Here is a 22974-nt window from a genome sequence, read left to right as displayed (position 1 = left end):
AAACAAAAACATAAGGAAATAACAAACAAATCCAATTATTCCCTCTGTCTGGGGTACCTTCCTAACCATAGCTAGCATAAACTGCTTAATTATGAGAGTCATTAGGCCAAACTATGACATAGTGTATATACATAGTGGTTTGGGTCAAGCAGCACCAGTGGTTTCCCACAACTCCATGTTACTTTTTCTTGTTGGATACAGTACTCTGTAAAGGCCAAATAGTGTTAGTGATACATGATTTTTGTAGTGCAGTGTAGTATAATGTAGGGTCATGTTGTTCATCTGGCCTCAGCCTAGGAGCCTTTGGAACATCACCAGCCCCTAGTTGCCATACCAACTAGGGGGCACCTCTGTAGCCAGGAGCAGCAGTGCGTAGCACACACTTCTTGATTAGACCGGGGTTCGAGCCTGTGACCACCAAATACAGAGGATGCGGAAAGGTCAGGGAATGACCACTGCATATCCCCGGAGCAATATGGCCTTAGTTGCTAATGCTCCTAAAAAACCAAATAACAAGAACAACAACAACCAACTAGGGAACCAGGCCAAGAAGTAGAGATTAAGTTCTTTGGCTGGACCAATCCTGTCTTTGCCTGAGCTTACCAGGGAGAGCTCCTAAAAAAAAAAATGTGCAGCAGGGAAGAGTGTTCAAGATGGGGCAGCAAAGTTAGAATGGAGGATGCGGATGAAGACATCCACCTTTTGTAAATGGGGCGGTGACCATTCCACTTCCACTAGGCAAAGAGATGGGAAGGCGCCTCGAAGATGGAAGGGTTACATTCACACAGCTTAGAGTGTCGTGTGTGGCAGAATGCTATAAACCCAGCCAATCCCACCCTGGCAGTGCCAGGGTTAGCAGATACAGGTAGGTCAATGAAAGTCTTGTCAGGAAGAGCTAAGTCATTCAGAGGTGACTGCAGTAGCCAGGAGGGTTTTTCTAGTGGTGAACAGGTTCTTGGCTTTTTGGATGGTGGATATTAAGATGTAGATCTTCGTGTGAAGGGCAAGTGTAGATGAGATGTTCCCAGTCATCAACCTGTTCACATCCACAGATGGAGTCATCAGAGATAACCAATAATGTGAGCTTCTGTCTGATGGAGCCATGTGCAGTTATTAATAGCATGGAATACAGGCCAGGAGAGAACCATGGTGGAAATTTTGGGAACTTTAGGGTAACTTCTGGAAGGAACTTCTTAGTGATGGGTCCTTTACTGCTTTCCATCCATCTGGTCTGCCAGAGTTCTGATAACTTTCCAGAAAGGATCTTTTTCTTCTGTTTGACATTGTTGGTAATATTGATGATGTGGTCATATATGGTGGCAGGAATTCCTCTGAAGAGGTAGTAGTGTAGACCTCAGTGAATGATTTCCGAGTGTTGACGAGACAGCAGGCCCTAGTGATTAAAAGGAGGATGCGTCTTTCAATGATCTCAAGCTTCTTCAGATTTCAGGAGATGAGTTCCTAGGAGAACCACACTTCAGTGCTGTAAGTTGATGGGCAGGACTATAGACTTGTATAGGAGTGCTAAGTTACATCAATTCAATCCCCAGTCAATCCTGCTGAAACAGGTAATCATGGCAGTGTAGCTGCAGATATTGGTATGGAGGTATGCCAGGGGTGGATAATATGACAGTGTCACTCATCAATTAGGTGCAGGTGGTTTATCCAAATAAACCTTGTTTATTTGGACTTTAACAAATGTGTTGTTCCTGCCTACAACTTTGCTTTATAAGTTTAAGCATATTGGGAATATAGGTAAGATCTCTAAATGAATTACAGATGGTTATTAGGCAAAAGAAAAAGTGTTGTAATTAACAGTTACTCTTCAGATTTGGCTAGGGATTATAAATGGGATCAATGCTTGGACTGCTTTTGTTTCTGAGTGTCTTAAATAATATGATGAAAGGATCAGAATGATGACAAAATTTGCAGAAGACGATGATGATGATTTGGAGAGTGGTTAATTACAAGATGTTAAGCAGCCTGTCCGGTCAAGAGGCCTTTAAAATTACTTATATAGACATCACTGATAGTGAGAGAAGTGGCACCTATGTATTAATGGCAGCAAAATGCAAGGTTTTACATTGGGGAAATAAAAACCCCAAAATTACTTATAAGGATCAAATTAAAAACATTAAATTAAAATGAATTAAAATAAAATACACCTGGAGGGACTGAAGATTTGTGCTTTTAGCACATCAAGATTTAGACCATATTGCACTTTGTGTTATTATGCCTTTGGAAATATGTGTTCACAGCCTAAGATCTGCTAACTTACAGCCTTGATTAAAAAGGACTTTAGAAACTCATCGAGTCATAGAAGGGAAATTGAACCCTGCATAAATCGAAACGAATGATAAGTGACAAAACCACAGTACAGCCACAAAGGGGTAGGATTTAATTAAAACCTAGAAGAAGAAAGAGATTTGGGTGTCCATGACTAAGGGATCAAAATGATTAATTACAGACAGATAGGCAGATGCAAAATTCTCTTTGAAGTGCAGACAAGCAGGAAGAAGTGGTCCATTGTGTCCTACCAATGATTTATCGAACAACTGTTTGTAGAGATTTGGAGGTCATAATTTCATGTATACAACATATATTTAATGATTGCTAAATGATACGAGGAAGTGGGTTTTTCCACATCTGCCAAAAAAAAAAAAAAAATTGTCATTCATACCTTCTCCATTTCCAAAAAAGTGTCCAAATTCACTTTGAACCTTATCAAACTATCAACTGGACTACCCTTTAGAGATCTAATTGAGGCATGTATAAGGAGGGGGAATAGAATTAAAATGAGTGAAGGGGAAATTTTTACAATATTAAGTGATGCTGTTACCAGAGATGCATAAATTTAAATTAAGGTGGGGAAGAATGATACAGTTGATTGTAAAAAGGTTTCCTTTAGCCAGCGAGTTGTTAATCATTGGTATTAAATTGCCTCAAGCAAATAGTTTAAGCAGATGTAGGAAGAGAAAAATGCATTTTTTCCCCCTTTTTGCAACAAAAGCTGTTGGCTTCTTTGAGCTGTGTGGCCAATACATAGCAATGCTAATCTCTCCAAAGCAACTTCGAAGTTAAAAATTTATATTTTACTTCTGTTGAAAAAAGTTTCCTAACTCATCTTGAAAAACACAGTTGAATTATTTATGTGTTTTCTTTCAGGATATACAGAAGGATGTCCAGTTCGACAGCTGTCTACATTCCAACACCTGTAGTCTTGTTTCTTAAGGTAAATGTTTTTAGCAATTCATTTGTAAACTGATAGAACAGTAATGAAATTAATGAGAAAATCAAGAGAAGGTTTTATTATATTTATTAAACTTAAAGGATCCTACACAAGTATTTGTGTTCAGAGAATTTGGATGATATATACTTGTCCCAAATTCAAATGTATCAGTCTTGATGGCATGCAAGATAGAATGACTGTCTCTCCATATTTAAATATCTTAATATGGCTTCCATTTCCATGCACTTTTAGAAAAGAAAATAAGAAAAAATATTTACATGTAATTTTTCCCATGTTTTTGCAGAATTACATTTTTCAAAGCAAAAAAATGCACTAAGAATCTTGATAAACATTCCTATGAGCATTAGTACTCCATGCCTTTCCAGGGTAATAAATTAATAAAATAACATGAAAAATCCAGATAAGGCAGTCAATTTATCTTTTCAGGGGAATTTCATTTTCAACAGCATATCTAAATATTTTATTAAATATTTAATTCTTTCACTGAGACATATTTGAACCTGCTGGAATTTCTGTTATTAGTTGTTTTGAGATAACAGCTCTATTACTTGCTACTGGAATGGAAGGTTTATATTCCAAATCCAAAACTTTCCTTAAATTTCATTCTGTTTTTTCCATAGTCGATTCACTCAAGAGTGAATCGACTATGGCAAAAACAGAATGAAAAAAAAGAAATTCAAGAATTAATTTTTTTTGGTGGCTTCCAAATTATTACCAAGAAGTAGTTCCTAGAAAATATTTAAGAAAATATTGCAAGTATATTGCATGCAAAGAATTATAATGGATAGATATTCAGGTGAAAAAGAAGTCGAGTTTACCGTACCGTTATAACTATTACTATAAATCTGATAGTAAAATTTTTGAAAATTTATATAGGATTAAAGATTACTGTTGATATTAAATTGGTTAATTCACAAAAGGTAATGTTGATTATTCTTCTTGAACTAATCTAGTCAAAATTTCTGCTTTAAATCTTGTTTGCTATAGTTATATCTACTCTAGCTAACAGCTCCAAAATCTTCATGAATACATTTGTTTATCAAACAGTAAAATACTTTTTGCGTTTCTGTCTATTGCTGATTAAACATTAGTTTTTTCCACATAGCTGAAATATTTTAATTTCTGTCATCATACCATATTAGTGCCCATAATAAAATGTTTCTTTTATTTATTTTCATTTACTAACTGGAATTAAAACTTCTGTTATTATTTCCAATTGCCTAAGGTGCAATATGGAAACATTTACTCAGTTTCTACTCTCTGTTTTTGTTTGTAATTAATACCAAGAAGAAATCAGCATTGGTTTAGATTCTAATTCTAATTTGTGAAGAAATTTGATAGATATATGCTTCAGCTGGGGGTTAATTCTTTTTCCCTTTAATCTTCCGGTTCTCCACCAGATAGATTACATGGACACATTTAATCTGACACAAATTAGACCTGTGGGAGGCCAGGCCATAGTGCTAAATCATGCTGTGCCCTCACAACCAGAGATATTTATGTACCAAGAAGGAAAACCCAATTAGAAAAATCTGTTCGTTTCCCTGTGCAATTCAAGTTTAACTTGGACCATTACATTGCAAAGCAAAATATTTTTATAACAGCAGTTTTTGTAGGATTTTTTTTTTTTTTTTAGTTTCAATAAATATCACATTTGATGCAGATCAGATCAAAGTTATTCCAAATTAAGGAATTATTATTATTAATTCCCCAATTTGGAACTAATTCCCTAATTTGCTAATTATTATTATTAAAAAAAACAATGCCCAGTTTTTCTTCCTTATGGGATTTTTTCTGCCCCGTGACTGGGGCCAAGTAAATGGGGTGATTAGTTGTGTCCAGTTACTGTTAGTTGAGGAACTCTCTTACTATCCTACAGCTGTTCAGGATTGTGGCTTTATGGAGTTCCATGTAAATATTCTTTGGGAGGCCTAATTCTGCTAGATTCTTATGGAGGCTCTTTGGCACCATGCCAGTGGTTGACGGTGATCAGGATGGTCATTACTAGTTCTGTATGCCACATTTATTTGACTTCCTGGCTTAAATCTGTGTACTTCCTGATCTTTTCCTCAGGTTTTCTGGAGGTTGCTGGTGTTGTGCACTACTATGTCGATCAGATATGTAGCCCTTTCCTTCTTGTCGATGAGGGTTATGTCTGGTCTGTTGTGCAGGATCATCTTGTTCATTATTATGGCATGGTCCCAATATAGTTTGTGAATGGGGGGGGTCTGTAGTATGACCTGGAGTTCATACTTGTAATATGGTACACTTTCTTTGATAGACTGGTAATTTTGCACTAGCTTCTGATGTATTATCGTGGTGACCAGGTCGTGTCTGTGAGTGTACTCCATCTGGGTGATAACCTGCATCCTGCACTGATATGCTGGATTGTTTCTGGAGCCAGGTAGCATCATTGACTTGTGTCGTATATCACTTCAGGTTCCTTAGCAATGTATATCCCATAGTTTACAGTGTTAATTACCTAGTTTTGGATGGTAAGCATGAATCCTTTGGTCAGGGAAGAGCTTCCCATTCATTAGCCATTTATCTGTGTAGTCTTGATGAAGATCATTGTAGTTTCTGCCGTGGAGTGCCTTCTTCACCCATCTTTCCATCTTTGTTTCTTTTCTCTGTTAGGGGGTCGCCTTGTTAAGGTTAAGTGTTATGTCCCATTTATTGTTTTTTTTTTTTTTTTTTATGGCTTGTTAGAGTGGTGCTGTGTTTTCCTGGAAGTAATGGAAGACTTCACATGTACTCTCGCACCCACTATGTGCAAGAGTACATGTGAACTGGCGAAGTTTTTACAGCTCCAGCAAATAGAGAGGTTTTTGCTTTTTTATTGACTTAAATTGGAATATTAATTTATTTTTTAGAGTTGCTTTATATTCCTAGTAACAATACTTTAGTTTAAATTGAATTTAGACAGAGATTTTGTAGGTTATTACTTAGTATCGGTAAGGGTATCAAATCTATGTGTGGACAGGTTTTGCAGCTCCCGCAAACGAAAAGTTTTTAATTATACTTAGCCGCTTTATTGACTTAATTGTTAGATGAAATTATTTTCTATAAGTAGCTTATAGACTTAGTCAAGCTCCATGGTTTAATTTGAATTTAGACAGTGCAATTTGGAAAGTAAATAATACATTGTGTCCGTAGATTAACAGTACGTAACTTGCCGCCATTGTTATAAGCTACAACGTGTGCTAGCATAAGGTTTAACGGAAAACTAGATAGCAAGTATAGTAGTATCGATTAATCAGTAAAATTTATTAATCTTATTAAATTTCATTGTCAATTGAATTGCACTTTTTTAACTAAATAAATATAGCAACCTATTATTACAAATGTAACATCATAAATGAATACATATAAGTTCACAGGGGATAAGAAAGTCATATAACATAAATCGGAGATAATATTCAATTCCAAAATACATATATATATAGTGTTATAACTGCATTGGGATATAGATTTAGGGTAATATTTTGCATTGTGATATAGATTTAGGGTTATATTTTTCATTGGAATTTTATTGAACTTGAATAGAAATCTTGACCCAGAACAGCAAAGCAAAAGGCTCAAACTAGTGGAAGTGATGTGGCTCAGGGGAGAACTGAGGGGAGAGGTTGTCCTCTGAAACACACTCTATTGAAATGCACTGCTTGTTTGATATTGTTTGTGGAGCAATCAGGAATGGGACATGATATTGCTAAGGGGAATGTCTTTGTGTGTGCACGATGTAAGGAGTGCAAGGAAATCAGGTGCCATCTCGGCATTGTTATGGGCTTATATGAAAGCTTGAAGGACAGGGTGGATGCCCTCAAAGGATTTAAATTGAGGGGCCCCCATCAAGCTCTCAGCTGCCCACATCAATGCCAGAGCTTGCACTTGAACATCACGCAACACAGCGGCAACCCCCAAGGCAGAATGCGCTGGTCCCAAAGGAACTAGTTGTTGTAGGTGACTCTATTGTCAGGGAAACGGGGAACATACTATGCAAAAATGTTAGATGGAACAGGACCAGGATATGTCTGCCAGCAGAAAAGGAATGATGATGTTGCAGGGCAGATATCATCTTTTAAGGGCACAAAGGGTGATATTGTTGTACACGTTGACACTAACGATATTAAGAGTAGGAGACCGGCAGAATTACTTAACATGTACAACCCAATGCTGAAAAAAAAAGCCGTGAGTTAGGGTTGAATTTGAAAGTGTATGCAATTCTGCCCAGACACGATAAGAGGGAGTATATAGGCTATCAACTTCAACAACAAGGGATGGAAGTCTGTTCCACCAACCAACTACCTGCTGGCTAAAGGCAAATTTCCACACATCTATCCTATATCTGTCTTTCCTCAATCTAAATTTATGCCCTCTCAGGTGATTATTCTGAGAAAGAGGAAGAATCCCATCGGCATTGAGCATGCCCAAACCATTCAAGGCTTTATACACCTCGCCGATGCCTAACCTACATCCTGCAGTGATATGCTGGATTGTTTCTGGAACCAGGTAACATCATTGACTTGTGTTGTATATCTTCACGTTCCTTAGCAATGTATATACCATAGTTTACAGTGTTAATTACCTAGTTTTGGATGGTAAGCAAGAATCCTTTGGTCTCTCATATCAAAAGCCTTTCTTTCCATGTGCAACAGTATCAAAAGCCTTACTAGTTTCCAGACACTGTAATTTACAAAATGTAAGCCTTTCTTTGTAAGAGCAACCCTTTCTTCCATTCACTAATCTTGTTGCCCTTCTCTGTACTCATTCCAGCAGCTCTACATACTCCTTGAAATGAGGCCTCCAGACCTGTATACAGTACTCAAGGTGTGGCCTGACCATTGCCTTATACAAGGGAATAATCACCTCCTTATCCCTGCTAGAAAAATTCCTGTATATCATTGACAAGACACCATGAGTTACTCTTGCAGCCCATCTGCACTGCTCAGAGAACTTCATATCTGCCTTCACAATTACCCCCAGGTCCTTTTCATTCTCTAGCACTGTTAGTGTAGTACCACAGAGTTGATACATTGCTCTGGGGTTGCTGTTTCCCATATGTAGTACTTTACATTTGTCAATGTTGAACTTCATTTGCCACCTCTCAGCTCATCTGTTCAAACTTTCCAGATCCTGTTGCAGCAGCATAGTGTCAGTAGTGTCCTTAACAACCCTGCCAACCTTTGTATCGTCTGCAAACTTGGACATTAAGCTTGATATACCATCATCAATATCATTTTTAAATACAGAAAACAATAATGGACCCAACACTGAACCCTAAGGGACTCCGCTAATAACGTTAGTCCACGATGAGCAGTGTCCATTGATTACCACTCTCTGTCTTCTCCCCCTCAACCATCCCTTTATCCATAGCAGCAATTTGCCTCCAATGCCATACTGCTCCAATTTGTGCAGCAGTCTTCCATGTGCAACAGTATCAAAAGCCTTTCTAAGATCCAAATATATAATATCAAAGTTATTCATTACATCCAGTTCTTTTGTGACTGCATCGTAGTATCCAATGAAATTAGTCAGGCAAGACTTTCCCTTAACAAAACCATGCTGTGTCCGAGCTATAACTGAAGTCTTGTCTAGATGATCCTGCAGTGCTTCTTTAACCACTGCCTCCATTAATTTTCCTGGAACAGAAGTTAAACTCATAGGTCTATAATTACTTGTGTCGGCCTTTGATCCTCCTTTGTGAATTGGGGTCACATTTGTGCACATCTCCAGTCCGTGAGTCCAAAGAAGCTCTCATAATTATGGCTAAGGGTCCTTTGCTGCATCCTTTAATGTAACTGGATAGATCCCATCCACCCAAGGTGCCTTTTTTATGTTTATTCTCAACAATTTCTCCTCCACTTTCCTCTCAGCTATTACAAAATCATCTAGCTCACTGCCAGAGTTTATTTCACCTCTGGCATTCCCCTTCCTGGATAACTCCTCATGTGTGAATGTAGATGCAAAAATACTCATTTAGTTTGTTAGCCACCTGAGCAGGATCCTCAACTGTTGAACCAACAATATCCAGTTTACCAATCTGATTCATCCCTTTCCTTCTAGAGTTTACATAGGTAAAGAACTCTTTTCTGTTTTTGTTTGCATCCTTTGCCAAGGATTTCTCATAATCTGCCTTTGCTTGCCTAATCTCCTTTGTGACTTGGTTACAGACCAACTTATATCTATCATAGGCTTCCATGTCACCCATTAATTTATATGTATCCCACACATTTTTCTTCTCTGCCATATGTCTCATTAGTTCATCTGACATCCGTTTAGGCCTAAACCTTGAACAATATTTCTTAGTTGGTATGTAAAGCCTAGTAGCTTCCAAGATAAGTTCATTGAATGCTTCCCATTTTGAATTTGCTGTTGGTAACATTATCAGTTGGTTCCACTGTATAAAATTTAAATACTGTCTCATACCCTCGTAGTCGGCTTTACAAAAGCAAAAACCCTTCCCTTTACACCTGATGGTAGTTACCTCTTTGAGTAAATCCCACTTCAGCACACTGTGATCCCTGCCACCTAGAGGTTCCTTTATCTGCAGATTTTTAATGCATGAAGAATCACTAGTGATAATCAGATCAAGAGTATTACATCCCCCATGGCAATATCATGTCCCATACCCGATTGCTCCACAAACATCATGCAAGCAGTGCATTTTAAAAGGCTGTGATTCAGAAGGCAACTGTGGCGCAGTTCTCCCCTGAGCCGCTGCACTACCATTAGCTTGAGCCTTTTGCTTTGCTGCTCTGGTGTGAGTCATGATTTCGATTTAATTTCAATAAAACTTCAATTTCAGTACAAAATTATAACCCTAAACTTGTATCCCAACACAGTTATAACGCTATGTATATTTTTCAGTATTGAGTATTATCTACGAGTCCCGTTTATATAACTTCTGTATCAAGTTATGTATTAATGTTACATTTGTAATCTAAGTTGTTATATGTATTTAGTTAAAAAGTACAATTTAATTGACAGTGAAGTTTAACAAGATTAATAGATTTTACTGGTTGATTGACAATATTATATTATATATACTATACTGTACTAAGCTTCCGCTATGTTAGGCCACATCTTGAGTACTGTATACAGGTCTGGAGGCCTCATTTCAAGAAGGATGTAGAGCTGTTGGAACGGGTACAGAGAAGGGCAACAAGATTAGTAAATGGAACAAAGGGTTGCTCTTACGAAGAAAGGCTTAAGTTTTGCAAATTACAGAGTCTGGAGACTAGGCACCGGCGAGGTGATCTGATAGAGGTGTATAAGGCTTTGAATGGTTTGAGCATGCTCAATGCCAATGGGATTCTTCATCTTTCTCAGAATAATCACCTCAGAGGGCATAAATTCAAATTGAGGAAGGACGGATGTCGGATAGATGTGCGGAAATTTGCCTTTGGCCAGCGGGTGGTTGGTTGGTGGAACCGACTTCCATCACTTGTTGTTGAAGTTAATAGCCTAAACAAATTTAAAGCTCAACTGGACAGGTATTTCGAACGAACGGAGGGGTGAAATGGGAGAGGGTTTTTTTTTTTTTTTTTTGGCTGATGCTGAATAAGCTTGCTTTCTTGCATCATATGCCTCTACTAATGCTAATGCTAATGCTATGTAGTTTGGGATATAACGTTGTATCGTATAACAATGGCGGCAAGTTACGAATGGTAAATCTACGGACACTTAAGTATTAATTAACTTCCAAATCTCGCTGTCTCAATTCAGAATAAACTAAGGATCCTGACTAGATCTATAAGCTACTTATAGAAAATAATTTGATATAACAATTGGTCAGTAAAGCGGCTAAATATGGCTAAAAAACTTCTTGTTCAGCGGAGCTGCAACTTGTAACACGTGGATTTGATACCCTTACCGATAATAAGTAATACCTACAAAATCTCTATCTAAGTTAAACTTTAAACTAAGTATCGTAACTAGGAATATAAAGCTACTCTAGAAAGTAAGTTAATATGCCAATTAAAGCTAATAAAACAGAAAAAACTTCTCTATTCCAGGAGCAGCAAAAAACTTTGCCTGCACAAGGCTTCTCTCATCCTCACTTGCTTGCTTTCTTGCATCACATAAGCTTGCTTTCTTGCATCATGTGCCTTTGCTAATGCTAATATGCTAATGCTAATCCCTCAGGGTCTTAATTTCCTCCCTTTTCTTGTTCAGTTAGTTCAGTCAATCCCCACCGTCTTTCTTATCCGGCTATGATTAGTCTCTTGATGGCTAACTTTGGATAATGTTGACAGCTCTTGGCCATCATTATCCTGGTAGATCTCATATCCTTGTCCAGCTCAGTGTTGACCCAATCTGTGATCCTGAAGGAGTACACAAGTACTGGGACTGCACAAGTGTTTATGGCCATGTTCTCACCATTTAGCTATGATTTTAGCAGGCTCCTTAGTTTCTGATGGTATTTCACAGTCAAGGAAAGGCCTTGATCTCCTTGTTTTCTAACTGTTGAGCCTGCATCATCCTCAGATATATGTAAGTCTCACCATCTGTCATGGCTTCAATCTCTTCACCAGTCTTCAGTTGGTAGTTTCAGCCAACTGGATTTTCTTGATCTAATGTGGATCTTGCAGTTAAGTACTGACATCGAGATGCAATTTGCATCCCGATGTCAGTACTTAACTGTTCAGTGATCCAGAGTAGCTGTTCAAGTTGATTGTCAGTTGCAGTATAGAGTTTGATGTCATCCATGTACATCAGGTGAGAGAGGGTGTACCTGTTCTTCTTCCCTTCTTTTAGGGTATATCCCTACTTACTGTTATTGAGCATAAATAAATAAACAAATAAATTTTCTGTTTATACTCTGGCACGACAACCAAGTCAGTAGAGTTTACAATAAATTGTCAATACAAATATTTATCGTATTTAGTAGTCACGGGCTTGAACCCCGGTCCACTCAAGGAACGCGTGCGATGCACTCTCGCTCCTGACAACTGGGCTACGTCAGCATGGTGGACAATGGGTTGATTACTAGACTGAACCATAGTGTACTACTCAGGACATCTCCCTGGAAGATTCCTCTTCTGATGGGGATGATATTTCTCAACCTTGATGGTGGTCCTCCATTTTGCCATGGTTGCTCCTAGGAAGTGTCTATGTCTGGTTGACTTTGTAGATCTTTGGTATCTCTATCAGCCAGCTATTGAGCACAGTGTTTTAGGTCTTATGGTAGTCAATGTAGGCCACGTACAGGTTGCAGTGCATCCTGTAGGCTGGCTCCATAACTGCAGTTTCAATGGTAAAATGTTCCTTGCATCCCTTGGTCATCTACTTACATCCTTTTTGCTTCTGTGCCATGATGTTTTGGCTCTCCAAGTGGTCTGATATCTTCTTAGTTAAGCAGCTGGTCAAGTATGTTGTACAATGTATAGGATCTTGTACATTGTTGGAGAGACAAGTGATCGGTCCATACTTCGCCGGGTTTGTGGTGTTTTTGTACTTAGGTTTCAGATAGGTGATTCCTTGAGTCAGAGACACTGGGACTGTCAGGATATCCTATTATCTGGGAGAATTGCTCCACTACATGCCTGTGTGTGTGTGCAGCCGAACTTCTTGTACAAATAGTTCTACAAATCATCATCATTTTCATAAATTGATAGTAATCCAAAAAAAAATGATAGAATTAGTTTGTGGACAACAATAGGCTAGGAAAGTGCTAGGTATATACTCGGATGGAGTTACCTCATGAACCTGGAGTTACATTGCAGTACATGTGGTACTTCAGTGTATTAATATTTCCAGTGTGTTTGTTGGAAATATTTATGAGTCTTATTTACAGTTTTGTTTATGACACTGCTTATATTATTCGGTATATTCTCAAATTTACTAATGAGAGACTATTACTTTCAAATTTACAATTACTTTAAATGGAAACAAATCTTGAGTGGAGTGTTAGTGGATGATATATTGACAATGGGGTCACATTTTACTGTAGTGTATCATTGTGTAAACAGTTTCATTTGATCATGATCTGCTCTTTTATTATTCCTAGAGTTTAGCATATCTTAAAATATGACCATGTATCCTGTAGAAGAAAAGGCAGATCATAGTTGATTGTAGAGACACTGAATGGTGATATCAAGAGATTACGAATTTTATGGTATTCTTCATAATTGAGTAAGGAAAAAGTCCCCAAAAACTTGTTTTCCATATGTAGTATCTTAACATAGCTATTGCAGTTGGATCTTCAATATATTGATCATTGAAATGTTTGCTGAGAAGCATCACCAAAGACTGTCAAGTATGTTGAGTGAGGAGTGTAGAGGAAAACACTGTTGAAAATGTCTTTGCTTACAAGTTTGTACCATGTTTATATAAACTCACATGCCTATCACATACCTATACTTATTGCTACATGAATATAATTCTTGCTTATTGCTGTTGTTTCTACATTCATATTCACCACAGATCACCTTGCAGATGCTTAGCCTCCAGATGCTGCAATTTGCAGAAATGAAGCCTTAATTGGTAAGAGCACCCCTTTATTCCCCTTACCAATGCCATTGCCCTTGGCCTAGAGTGCCAAGCACTTCTAGTGATCAGGCGATTTCTCCGCGATTATAAAGCGATTTCTAAAGTGATAGTGATACACATTTATAGAGTTTAAATCCAATTCTGTATTTTCTATATACAGTTGCTGAAAGGTATCAGCACAAAGGATCCTAAGAAAGGAAAGACACCTTTCTTTTATTTATTTTCTAGTTCTACTAACTACTAATCAACTTCCGCTTGGTCACTAAGTGATACCGCTCCTGCCTCCCCATGGTGGGGCCAGAAACCTGGGAGAAAAAGCTCTTACCCCCAGGGCTAAAAGGAGTAAACATGAATGATCCAAATATCAGAACCACAGATCCCAAAGATCCGACTCCTTTAAGTCGGAAAAATGAGGATAATGAGACAAATGTAACCAAAAGACAAAAAAAGGACACGACATCACTTCATGCACCTACTTTTCTAGTCCTTCATTCAACATTAGAAGAGCCATTGGGAAAACTGCCGCCATTTGTCATCCAAAAATGGCTGGAACACTAAAAAATGTCAAGCGACTGAAATCATGTGACATTTTAGTTGAGACAACCAATGCAAAACATGAAGAAAGACTGCTTCAGATGAGAACCTTTGGTGGGATCCCAATAGTGATCTCTCCCCATAATAGCCTAAATATTGGGAGACCTCAATGGACACAACCCTCTGTGGGGTAACACAACCATAGACCGGAGAGGAAGACAAATTGAAAAGTGGATAGAACAGAATGACTTTATCATGTTGAACGGCAGAACACATACATACATCTGCCATCAGGAAACAGCACAGCTATCGACCTATCTATATGCTCCTCAACATTATTTCCAATACTTGATTGGTCGGTACACATAGATCCTCTCAGCAGTGATCACTATCCAATAATAATTATCATGTCATCAGGAACCACATGTCCATCACATAGAAATCCTGGATGGAAAATAAATGAAGCAGATTGGAAAATGTATAAATCTTTTGCAAAACTGGATGCAGATATTATCAAGAAAAATCCATTAGAAGCAGCAGTACAATATGTAACAAATAAACTAATCAAAGCTGCTGAACAAAGTATTCTAAAAACATCATCACACCTCCCAACACACCCAAAATCATGGTGGAATGATGAATGTTTACAAGCTAAAAGAGAAAGAAATAAAACTTGGAATATTTTTCAAAGATGTCCCACTACGGAGAACCTCATATCATTCAAAAAGGCATGAGTGAGAGCCAGATATGTTAGAAGGGCCAGTAGGAAAGCATCCTGGATAAAATTTGCATCCACTTTAACAAGTCCCACACCATCTCAAAATGTCTGGGGAAAAAATCAGGAAAATGAATGGCAGATACCAGATTAATCCACTTCTAATCCTAAACTGCAATGGACAAGTCACCGCACAGCCTGCAGAAATATCCAATGCACTGGGCGAAAACTTTGCCAAAACATCAGCAACCACCTCATATACTCCCAGTTTTCAAACATACAAGGCAAGAATAGAAAGACAAACTGAATTTTTCCACAAGAAATAAAAAACAGTACAACCTTCCATTATCTTTCCATGAATTGAAAACTACTTTATCCCAGACAAAGCAAAGTGCTGTAGGACCAGACAAAATTCACTACATGATGTTAAAGGAACTTGACGACCAATCACAAATGGCATTACTTGATTTGTACAAATTTGTATAACAAAATCTTCCTAGAAAACCAGTTTCCAGATAGTTGGCATCATGCAATAATTTTGGCTTTCCCAAAACCAGGAAAGGATCTTTCTAATCCATGCAACTACCATCCAATTGCTTTAACAAGTTTCCTAGGCAAAGTTATGGAAAAAATCATCAATGCTCATTTAATGTGGTATTTGAACAGTAATAATCTTCTCGACCCGGCACAGCATGGTTTTAGGAAAAATCGCTCAACACTAGACCTACTTATAAAATTAGAAAACAGTATACGGGAATGCCTTCATCTGAAAGGAATATCGTGTTATGATCTGCTTTGATATAGAAAAAGCTTACAATACGGAATGGAATTATAGAATCCTTCAAAACCTATACCTCCTTGGATTGCGTGGGCATCTTCCTAAATACATCCAAAATTTCTTGCAACACAGGACATTTCAAGTTAGACTGCAGACTACCCTTTCAAAGGTTTTCACCCAAGAAGAAGGCATGCCTCAAGGGTTGGTGCTTAGCACTACCCTTTTCGGCACCTCCATAGCCAGGTGGGAAGGAGCAGCAGTGCGCAGCACACGCTTCTTGATTAGACCGGGGTTCAAGCCCATCAACACCAAATATGGAGGATGCGGAAAGGTCAAGGGAATGACCACTGCATATTCCGGAGCAGTATGGCCTTAGTTGCTAATGCTCCTAAATACCATAACAGAGCATATTCCCAGAACCGTTAATTCAGCTTTATATGTTTATGATTTCAGTATTTCCTATCACTCTCAGAATATGCAAAGTATAGAACGGCAGCTACAAGGAACAATAAAGAAAATAAGCAAATGGGCTCAAACAAATGGGTTCCAGATTTCCACACAAAAACAGCATGTATACACTTCTGTAGAAAACGAAACCTACACCATGATCCTGAATTGAAACTTAACGGACATATTATTCCAGTGGTACCAAGTATAAGATTCTTAGGACTTTTCTTAAATAAGAAACTAACATTCCTTGAACACATTAAACAACTCAGACTTTCGTGCCTCAAGAAATTAAACATACATAAAGTTCTTTCCGCAACAACCCGGGGAGCAGATCGATATACACTTCTCCATCTTTATCAAGCAATAATTTGTTCCAAACTAGATTACGGAGCAGCTGTTTACAACTAAGCGAAACCAAGTGCACTGAGATGGTTAGACCCCATACACCACAGTGCTCTGCATATAGCACTTGGAGCTTTCCGAACTTCACCTATACAAAGCCTTTATGCAGAAGCTCATGGACCTTCACTACAACATAGACAACAGAACTTGATATTACACTATGCCATAAAGGTAAAATCCATCCCCAATCATCCAAATAGAGAGGTTCTGTTTTTGTATAACTGGGAAAACATATACCCAAGCTCATCCACGAATGAATCAACCTGCCAACGTCTGAAATATTTACTACTAAGCCGAGAGCTTAATTATGACACCATAGCTACTACGATTGCACAGACCATTTCACCATGGTGTGTAGTTCAACCCATATATGACATTAGTGGAGTCCATCAGGGTTCATTGTTGTTTTCTGTATTTATAAATGATATTGATGATGGCATATCAAGCTTAATGTCCAAGTTTGCAGACGATACAAAGGTTGGCAGGGTTGTTAAGGACACTACTGACAGTATGCTGCTGCAACAGGATTTGGAAAGGTTGAGCAGATGGGCTCGAGAGGTGGCAAATGAAGTTCATCATTGACAAATGTAAAGTACTACATATGGAAAACAGTAACCCCAGAGCAACGTATCAACTCTGTGGTACTACACTGACAGTGGTAGAGAATGAAAAGGACCTGGGGGTAATTGTGCAGGCAGATGTGAAGTTTTCTGAACAGTGCAGACAGGCTGCAAGAGTAGCTCATGGTGTCTTGTCAATGATATACAGGAACTTTTCTAGCAGGGATAAGGAGGTGATTATTCTCTTGTATAAGGCAATGGTCAGGCCACACATTGAGTACTGTATACAGGTCTGGAGGCCTAATTTCAAGAAGGATGTAGAGCTGCTGGAACGAGTACAGAGAAGGGCAACAAGATTAGTGAATGGAACAAAGGGTTGCTCTTACGAAGAAAGGCTTAAGTTTTGCAGTGTTTGGAGACTAGGCACTGGCGAGGTGATCTGATCGAGGTGTATAAAGCCTTGAATGGTTTGAGCATGCCCAATGCTGATGGGATTCTTCCTCTTGCTCAGAATAATCATCAGAATAATTTCCTCAATTTGAATTTATACCGAGGGTATAAATTCAAATTGAGGAAAGACAGATGTAGGATTGATGTGCAGAAATTTGCCTTTAGCCAGCGGGTAGTTGATTGGTGGAACAGACTTCCATCCCTTGTTGTGGAAGTTGATAGCCTAAATAAATTTAAGGCTCAGCTGGACAAGTATTTCGAACGAATGGAGGGGTAAAATGGGAGTGAGTTTTTTTTTTTTTGGCTGATGCTACATAAGCTTTCTTTCTTGCATCATATGCCTCTACTAATGCTAATGCTAATGTATTTTCAAAGCTGGGGGAAAACTACTCTATCAAGAATAAACTACCAACAGTTACATGCAGCATACAAAGAACAATACCCATATCACACATCGAGCATATATACAGATGGGTCTAAAACAGAGACTTGTGTAGGAGCTGCGATTCATTTTGAGGATAGTCCCCTCATCCAACAATTCCCAAAAGAATGCAGTATTTCAACTGCCGAATTACAAGCTATTTTGATGGCTGTAAACCAAATCAAACACAAACAGATAGCGAACAGCATAATTTTCACGGACTCACTTAGCTCCGTTATTGCTTTGCAGAATGCAGATACCACAAGACTACAACAGTCCACAACATATCCAATATTCAGTATCAAAGCTATTACAAAGAAATCACAATATCAGATTCTGCTAGATCCCAGGGCACACAGGAATAACTGGAAACAAAAGAGCAGATAAAGCAGCAAAAGAAGCTGCCACCTCTGATTATGCTTTTCACACAATACCATATATAGATTACAAGTCCTTGATCCACCAAAGCAGTATTAAACAATAGCAACAACACTGGCTAGATCAGACTAACAACAAACTTCATCTAATTAAAGAAACACTTCGACCGTGGTCTACTAGCTTTCGATTGAATAGATAGGATGAAGTGATCCTCGCTCAATTGCGAATTGAGCATACACATATGACTCACTCTTACCTACTCAGAGGTGAAGACCCCCACTCAATTCCAAAACTGTCAAGTTCTGCTGACTATACATCACTTCATGGTGAACTGTCAAAAATTTCATAGAGAACGTCAAAGAGCCTTTCAAACAATAATGAATACACAAAACAACCTAATGCTTAAATGACCACCCAAATATTACCGAAGTTTTCTTCTTCCTTAAGTTAACTGGTGTGCAGAAATTTGGATACTTTCAAAACATATAAAATTAATATTATACCATTTATAGATAAGCTACACAAATATAAAGCAGTATTTTGGCTCTAAAAATGCTGATATATGAAACTCCCCTACCTAGGCTAGGCACGTTATAGCTCTTGCGCCAATAGTTTTTAAATAACAACCACCATTGCCCTTCTCTGTACTTGTTCCAACAGCTCCACATTCCTCCTAAAACGAGGCCCCCAGACCTGTACAGTACTGAAGATGTGGCCAGACCATTGCCTTTTACAATGGGATAATTACCTCCTTATCCCTGCTAGAAAAATTCCTGTATATCTTTGACAAAACCCCATAAGCTGCCCTGACAGCCTGTCTGCATTGCTCAGAGAACTTCATATATGACTGCACAGTTATCCCCAGGTTATCCTCAGGTCTTTTTCATTTTCCACTACCCTGAGAGTGTAGTATTGCACAGTTGGTACGTTACTCTGTGGTTACTGCTACCCATATGCAGTAACTACAGAGTAACATTTTGCATTTTTCAGTGTTAAACTTCAATTGCCGTTTCTCGGCCTATGTGCCTAACTTTTCTAGATCCTGTTGCTGTAGTGTACTGTTATTAATAACCCTGCCAACCTTTGTATCATCTGCAAACTTGGACATTAAGTCTGATATGCCTTCATCAATACCATTAATAAATATGGAAACCAACAGGCTCAATACTGAACCCTGTGTGTGTGTGTGTGTGTGTGTGTGTGTGTGTGTGTGTGTGTGTGTGTGTGTGTGTGTGTGTGTGTGTGTGTGTGTGTGTGTGCCCCCACACACACACAGCTCTGAAATTCAATTAATAAACCTGATATGCACAATATACTCTCTGCTTTTCATAACATTCAGAGAATATACCTTCTGTTAATTTCTGACTACAGCACAGTTTGCAACAGTATCAAACTTTTTCTGAAATCCAAGTATATGATATAAAATTTAATTTTTGCATCCAGTTCCTTTGTGACCACGTTGTAGTATACCCAATCAAATTGGTCAGACAAGATTTCCCCTTAACAAACCCATGCTGTGTCTGAACTATAAGTGTAGTCTTGTCTAGATGATCTTGCATTACTTTGTTAACTGATGACTCCATTATTTTCCCTGGAACAGAAGTTAAACTAACAGGTCTGTAATTATCTTTTTTTTTTTTTGTTAGTTGTTGGCGCATCGCCTTCTGTGGCCATAATGCACCTCCCAAAGTTTTTGCATTTTTACTCTGATCCAAGCCTGAGGCGGGATTCGAACCCGTGACCTTTGGGTTGCCAGGCAGGCACTTTACCCACCTGGCTAGCCCGATCAGCCTGTAATTACTCATGTCACCCGTTGATCTCCCTTTCTGAAATGGGGATACATTTGCACATCTCCAGTCTGTGGTGACCTGCCCTGAATCCAAGGATGCTCTCATCATTATTGCTAAAGGTTTGCTTACTTCCTTTCATGCCTCCCTTAATATAATTGGATAGTTCCCATCCACCCCAAGTGCCTTTCTTATATTTAACTTCAACCATTTCTCTTCTACTTACTTCTCGGTTATTATAAAATCAATTAACTCCCTGTTAGAGTTTGATAAATTTCCAGTATCCCCTTCCCTAAAGAAATCCTCATTTGTGAATGAAGATACAAAATACTCATTCAGTTTGTCTGCAACCTGAGCAGGATCATCAACAGTCAAACCATTGATATCGAATGGACCAATTTCATCCATCCCCTACCCTTCTAGTATTTACATAAGTAAAGAAGTCTTTGCTGTTTTTTTTTGCATCCTTTGCCAAAGGTTTCTCAAATTCTTCCTTCGGTTGTCTGACCTGCTTTGTGACTTGATTACAGACTAGTTTATATCTACCATGAGCTTCTGTGTCACTCGACAATTTACATGCATCCTGAGCATTTTTCTTCTCTGCTATGAGTTGCATCAGTTCATCTGACATCCGTTTAGGCCTATTTCTTGAAGAGTATTTCTTAGTTAGTATGAAGAATATAGAGTTCAGAAACTCTCAATGCATATAAAGAAATGGGGTGTCATATTTTCAGTGTCATATGTCACTGAAACTTCATTTCTTGCATTTGCATTTAGACTTCTTTCAAAAACCTTGATCTGATGAGTCACATGTAGGGGGGAGCAATTTCTCAAAACATTACATCAATGGAAAATCGCGGCCAAGGTCTCTAAGAATGGGCGTCTTTTGGCAGACTACTGTTGAAGAATGTTGTACAGCGATATTCTGGACAAAGGGAAACAACAGAAATCATCCAAACAATTTTTAAATTGTGCACATCTTTGTATGTATAAAATGTATTGAGTTTTGAACTTTAAAAATGTAATAGACCAGTTGCATATGCTTTGTAATGAAATTGGCTTAATTAACTTGTTCTTATATAAGCAGTCATATTACGAAAACATGTAGTAGGGGAAAAAATGAGAACATATTTGAAATCCGTGTGCAGAAGTGGTTTAGTAAACTGTGTTTCTCTCTTTGATGTAAGAAAAAGTTTCATTTGCTTGACCAGTATAATTATTGCAGAAGATCCTAGTTCAAAAATTATGATCCTTTTCTGTCTCAGGTGAACTGAATTTGATGCATTACTGGATGAAATCCAGTCACCGAAGAATTAAGTTGATAATTAAGAATTCTTAATAATCAACTTAATTCAATGAAGAATTAAGAATTAAGAGAAATAAAATTGGGAGTCATTAGGGATTCACGTGTCTACCTACCGAATGGCCAGGTCACTCCTGATTCAGGCCTCAGGAGAGAATGGTCAAATGTAGGCAGCTCAAGTCCAGAAATATTTAGAATTTTTGCAGGTGTAGAGCCTGCAAAAAAATATATTTCCTAATAAAAAAATAATTCCTGATAGTAGATATCAGGAATATTTTTTCCTTTTTTAAAAAAAAAAAAAAGAAGCGGTTTTCTAAAACGAGGGTGTGTCTGCTGAGAACTAAAATTAATATCTTTACAACAGGTTATTAATGTGCAAGAAAGTAAAGTGAGCATTATTATTCATGCTAAAATGAATGTTAACTGCAAATGAAATGATGACCAATTTGATAGGTACTTCTTGAAAACATTCCGAAGATTAGGCTAGAATGTACTTGTGCTTGAAATTCTGCTGAAGGCACTATATGAAGGACTATGTATGGAAAGTCTCATGTATTAACTCAAGACTTAGGGGACTGTGCAAGCTTTTTTTTTTTTTTTTTTTTTGGGTGTAGTTGCTATCAGTATGGCCCATCTAAGTAGCGGTAGCAGGAGCAGATCCAAGTTTTGTGGGGCCTGAAGATTATACAATTTTTCTTGGGGCCCTCTTTATGAAAAAATAAATAAATTTTGTATGAAAGTGAATATTTATTTAGAATGAGAAAAGAAATCACAACAAATTATAAATTTAAAAAAGCTAACAAATACCACAACCATCACAAAATCCATAAAAATGACATAATATTTTTATTAATTAACACACCTCTATAATACTTTTTTTCCTACATTTTTTGGCTGCATACTCTTCATATGACAATGATTTTGTAAGATCATTTTCTATAGAGAGAATAGAAAAATTATTTAGTCTTTCCTCTAACATGGTTGATCAGAATTTTATTTTTTATTATTGATACTTTAGAAAAGTTTCTTTCATATATGAGCTATCAGATTTCAGGGCATTTAAAGTTTTCTTGTTAAGTGACTAATCTTAAATACTCTTTGAATTGACGACACTCTTTAACCAGTTTTTCATCAAGGTCTTCGTTGTAGTGGCGTATTATGAGTTTTATGTTATTTTCGTCGATATGAGTATTTCGTGTCAAATCAGCAAGACATTTAAATATTATTGTAGTGTGTTCATGTGATTCACACCTCTTTTTTAATTGGATAAACAAACAATCCAAGAGCCCATTCATTACTTCTATTTGAAACTTATCTCTTCCTCTTAATGAATTAGCGCTTTTGGTATGATCTGAAAAATATTTCGTTACAGTTTGCTTCTCAATGTCAGAATAATTTCTCTTGATTTCATCGCTCATATTTAATGCTTTTGTTTCATATTCCATTAATTTTTAT

The 22974-nt window shown here is 37.7% G+C and overlaps 1 protein-coding gene across 3 annotated transcripts in view; it reads left to right on the top strand.

Annotated features, from left to right (window-relative positions):
* Positions 1-22974, top strand: part of LOC150087125 (dual specificity calcium/calmodulin-dependent 3',5'-cyclic nucleotide phosphodiesterase 1A-like) — a 769106-nt gene that overhangs the window by 576787 nt on the left and 169345 nt on the right. For all 3 annotated transcript variants that reach the window (XM_090371825.1, XM_090371826.1, XM_090371824.1), the window contains exon 7: positions 3166-3232. In XM_090371825.1, coding sequence (XP_090227951.1) covers positions 3166-3232 — 67 coding nt within the window. The remainder of the gene's footprint in view (positions 1-3165; positions 3233-22974) is intronic.

This window comes from Mastigoproctus giganteus, chromosome 4 (assembly GCF_048544385.1).
Source record: "Mastigoproctus giganteus isolate SK-2022 chromosome 4, ASM4854438v1, whole genome shotgun sequence".
NCBI classification, from domain to species: domain Eukaryota; kingdom Metazoa; phylum Arthropoda; class Arachnida; order Uropygi; family Thelyphonidae; genus Mastigoproctus; species Mastigoproctus giganteus.
Note: the sequence above shows the minus strand (reverse complement) of the source record. Positions and strands in the feature narration are given on the sequence as shown.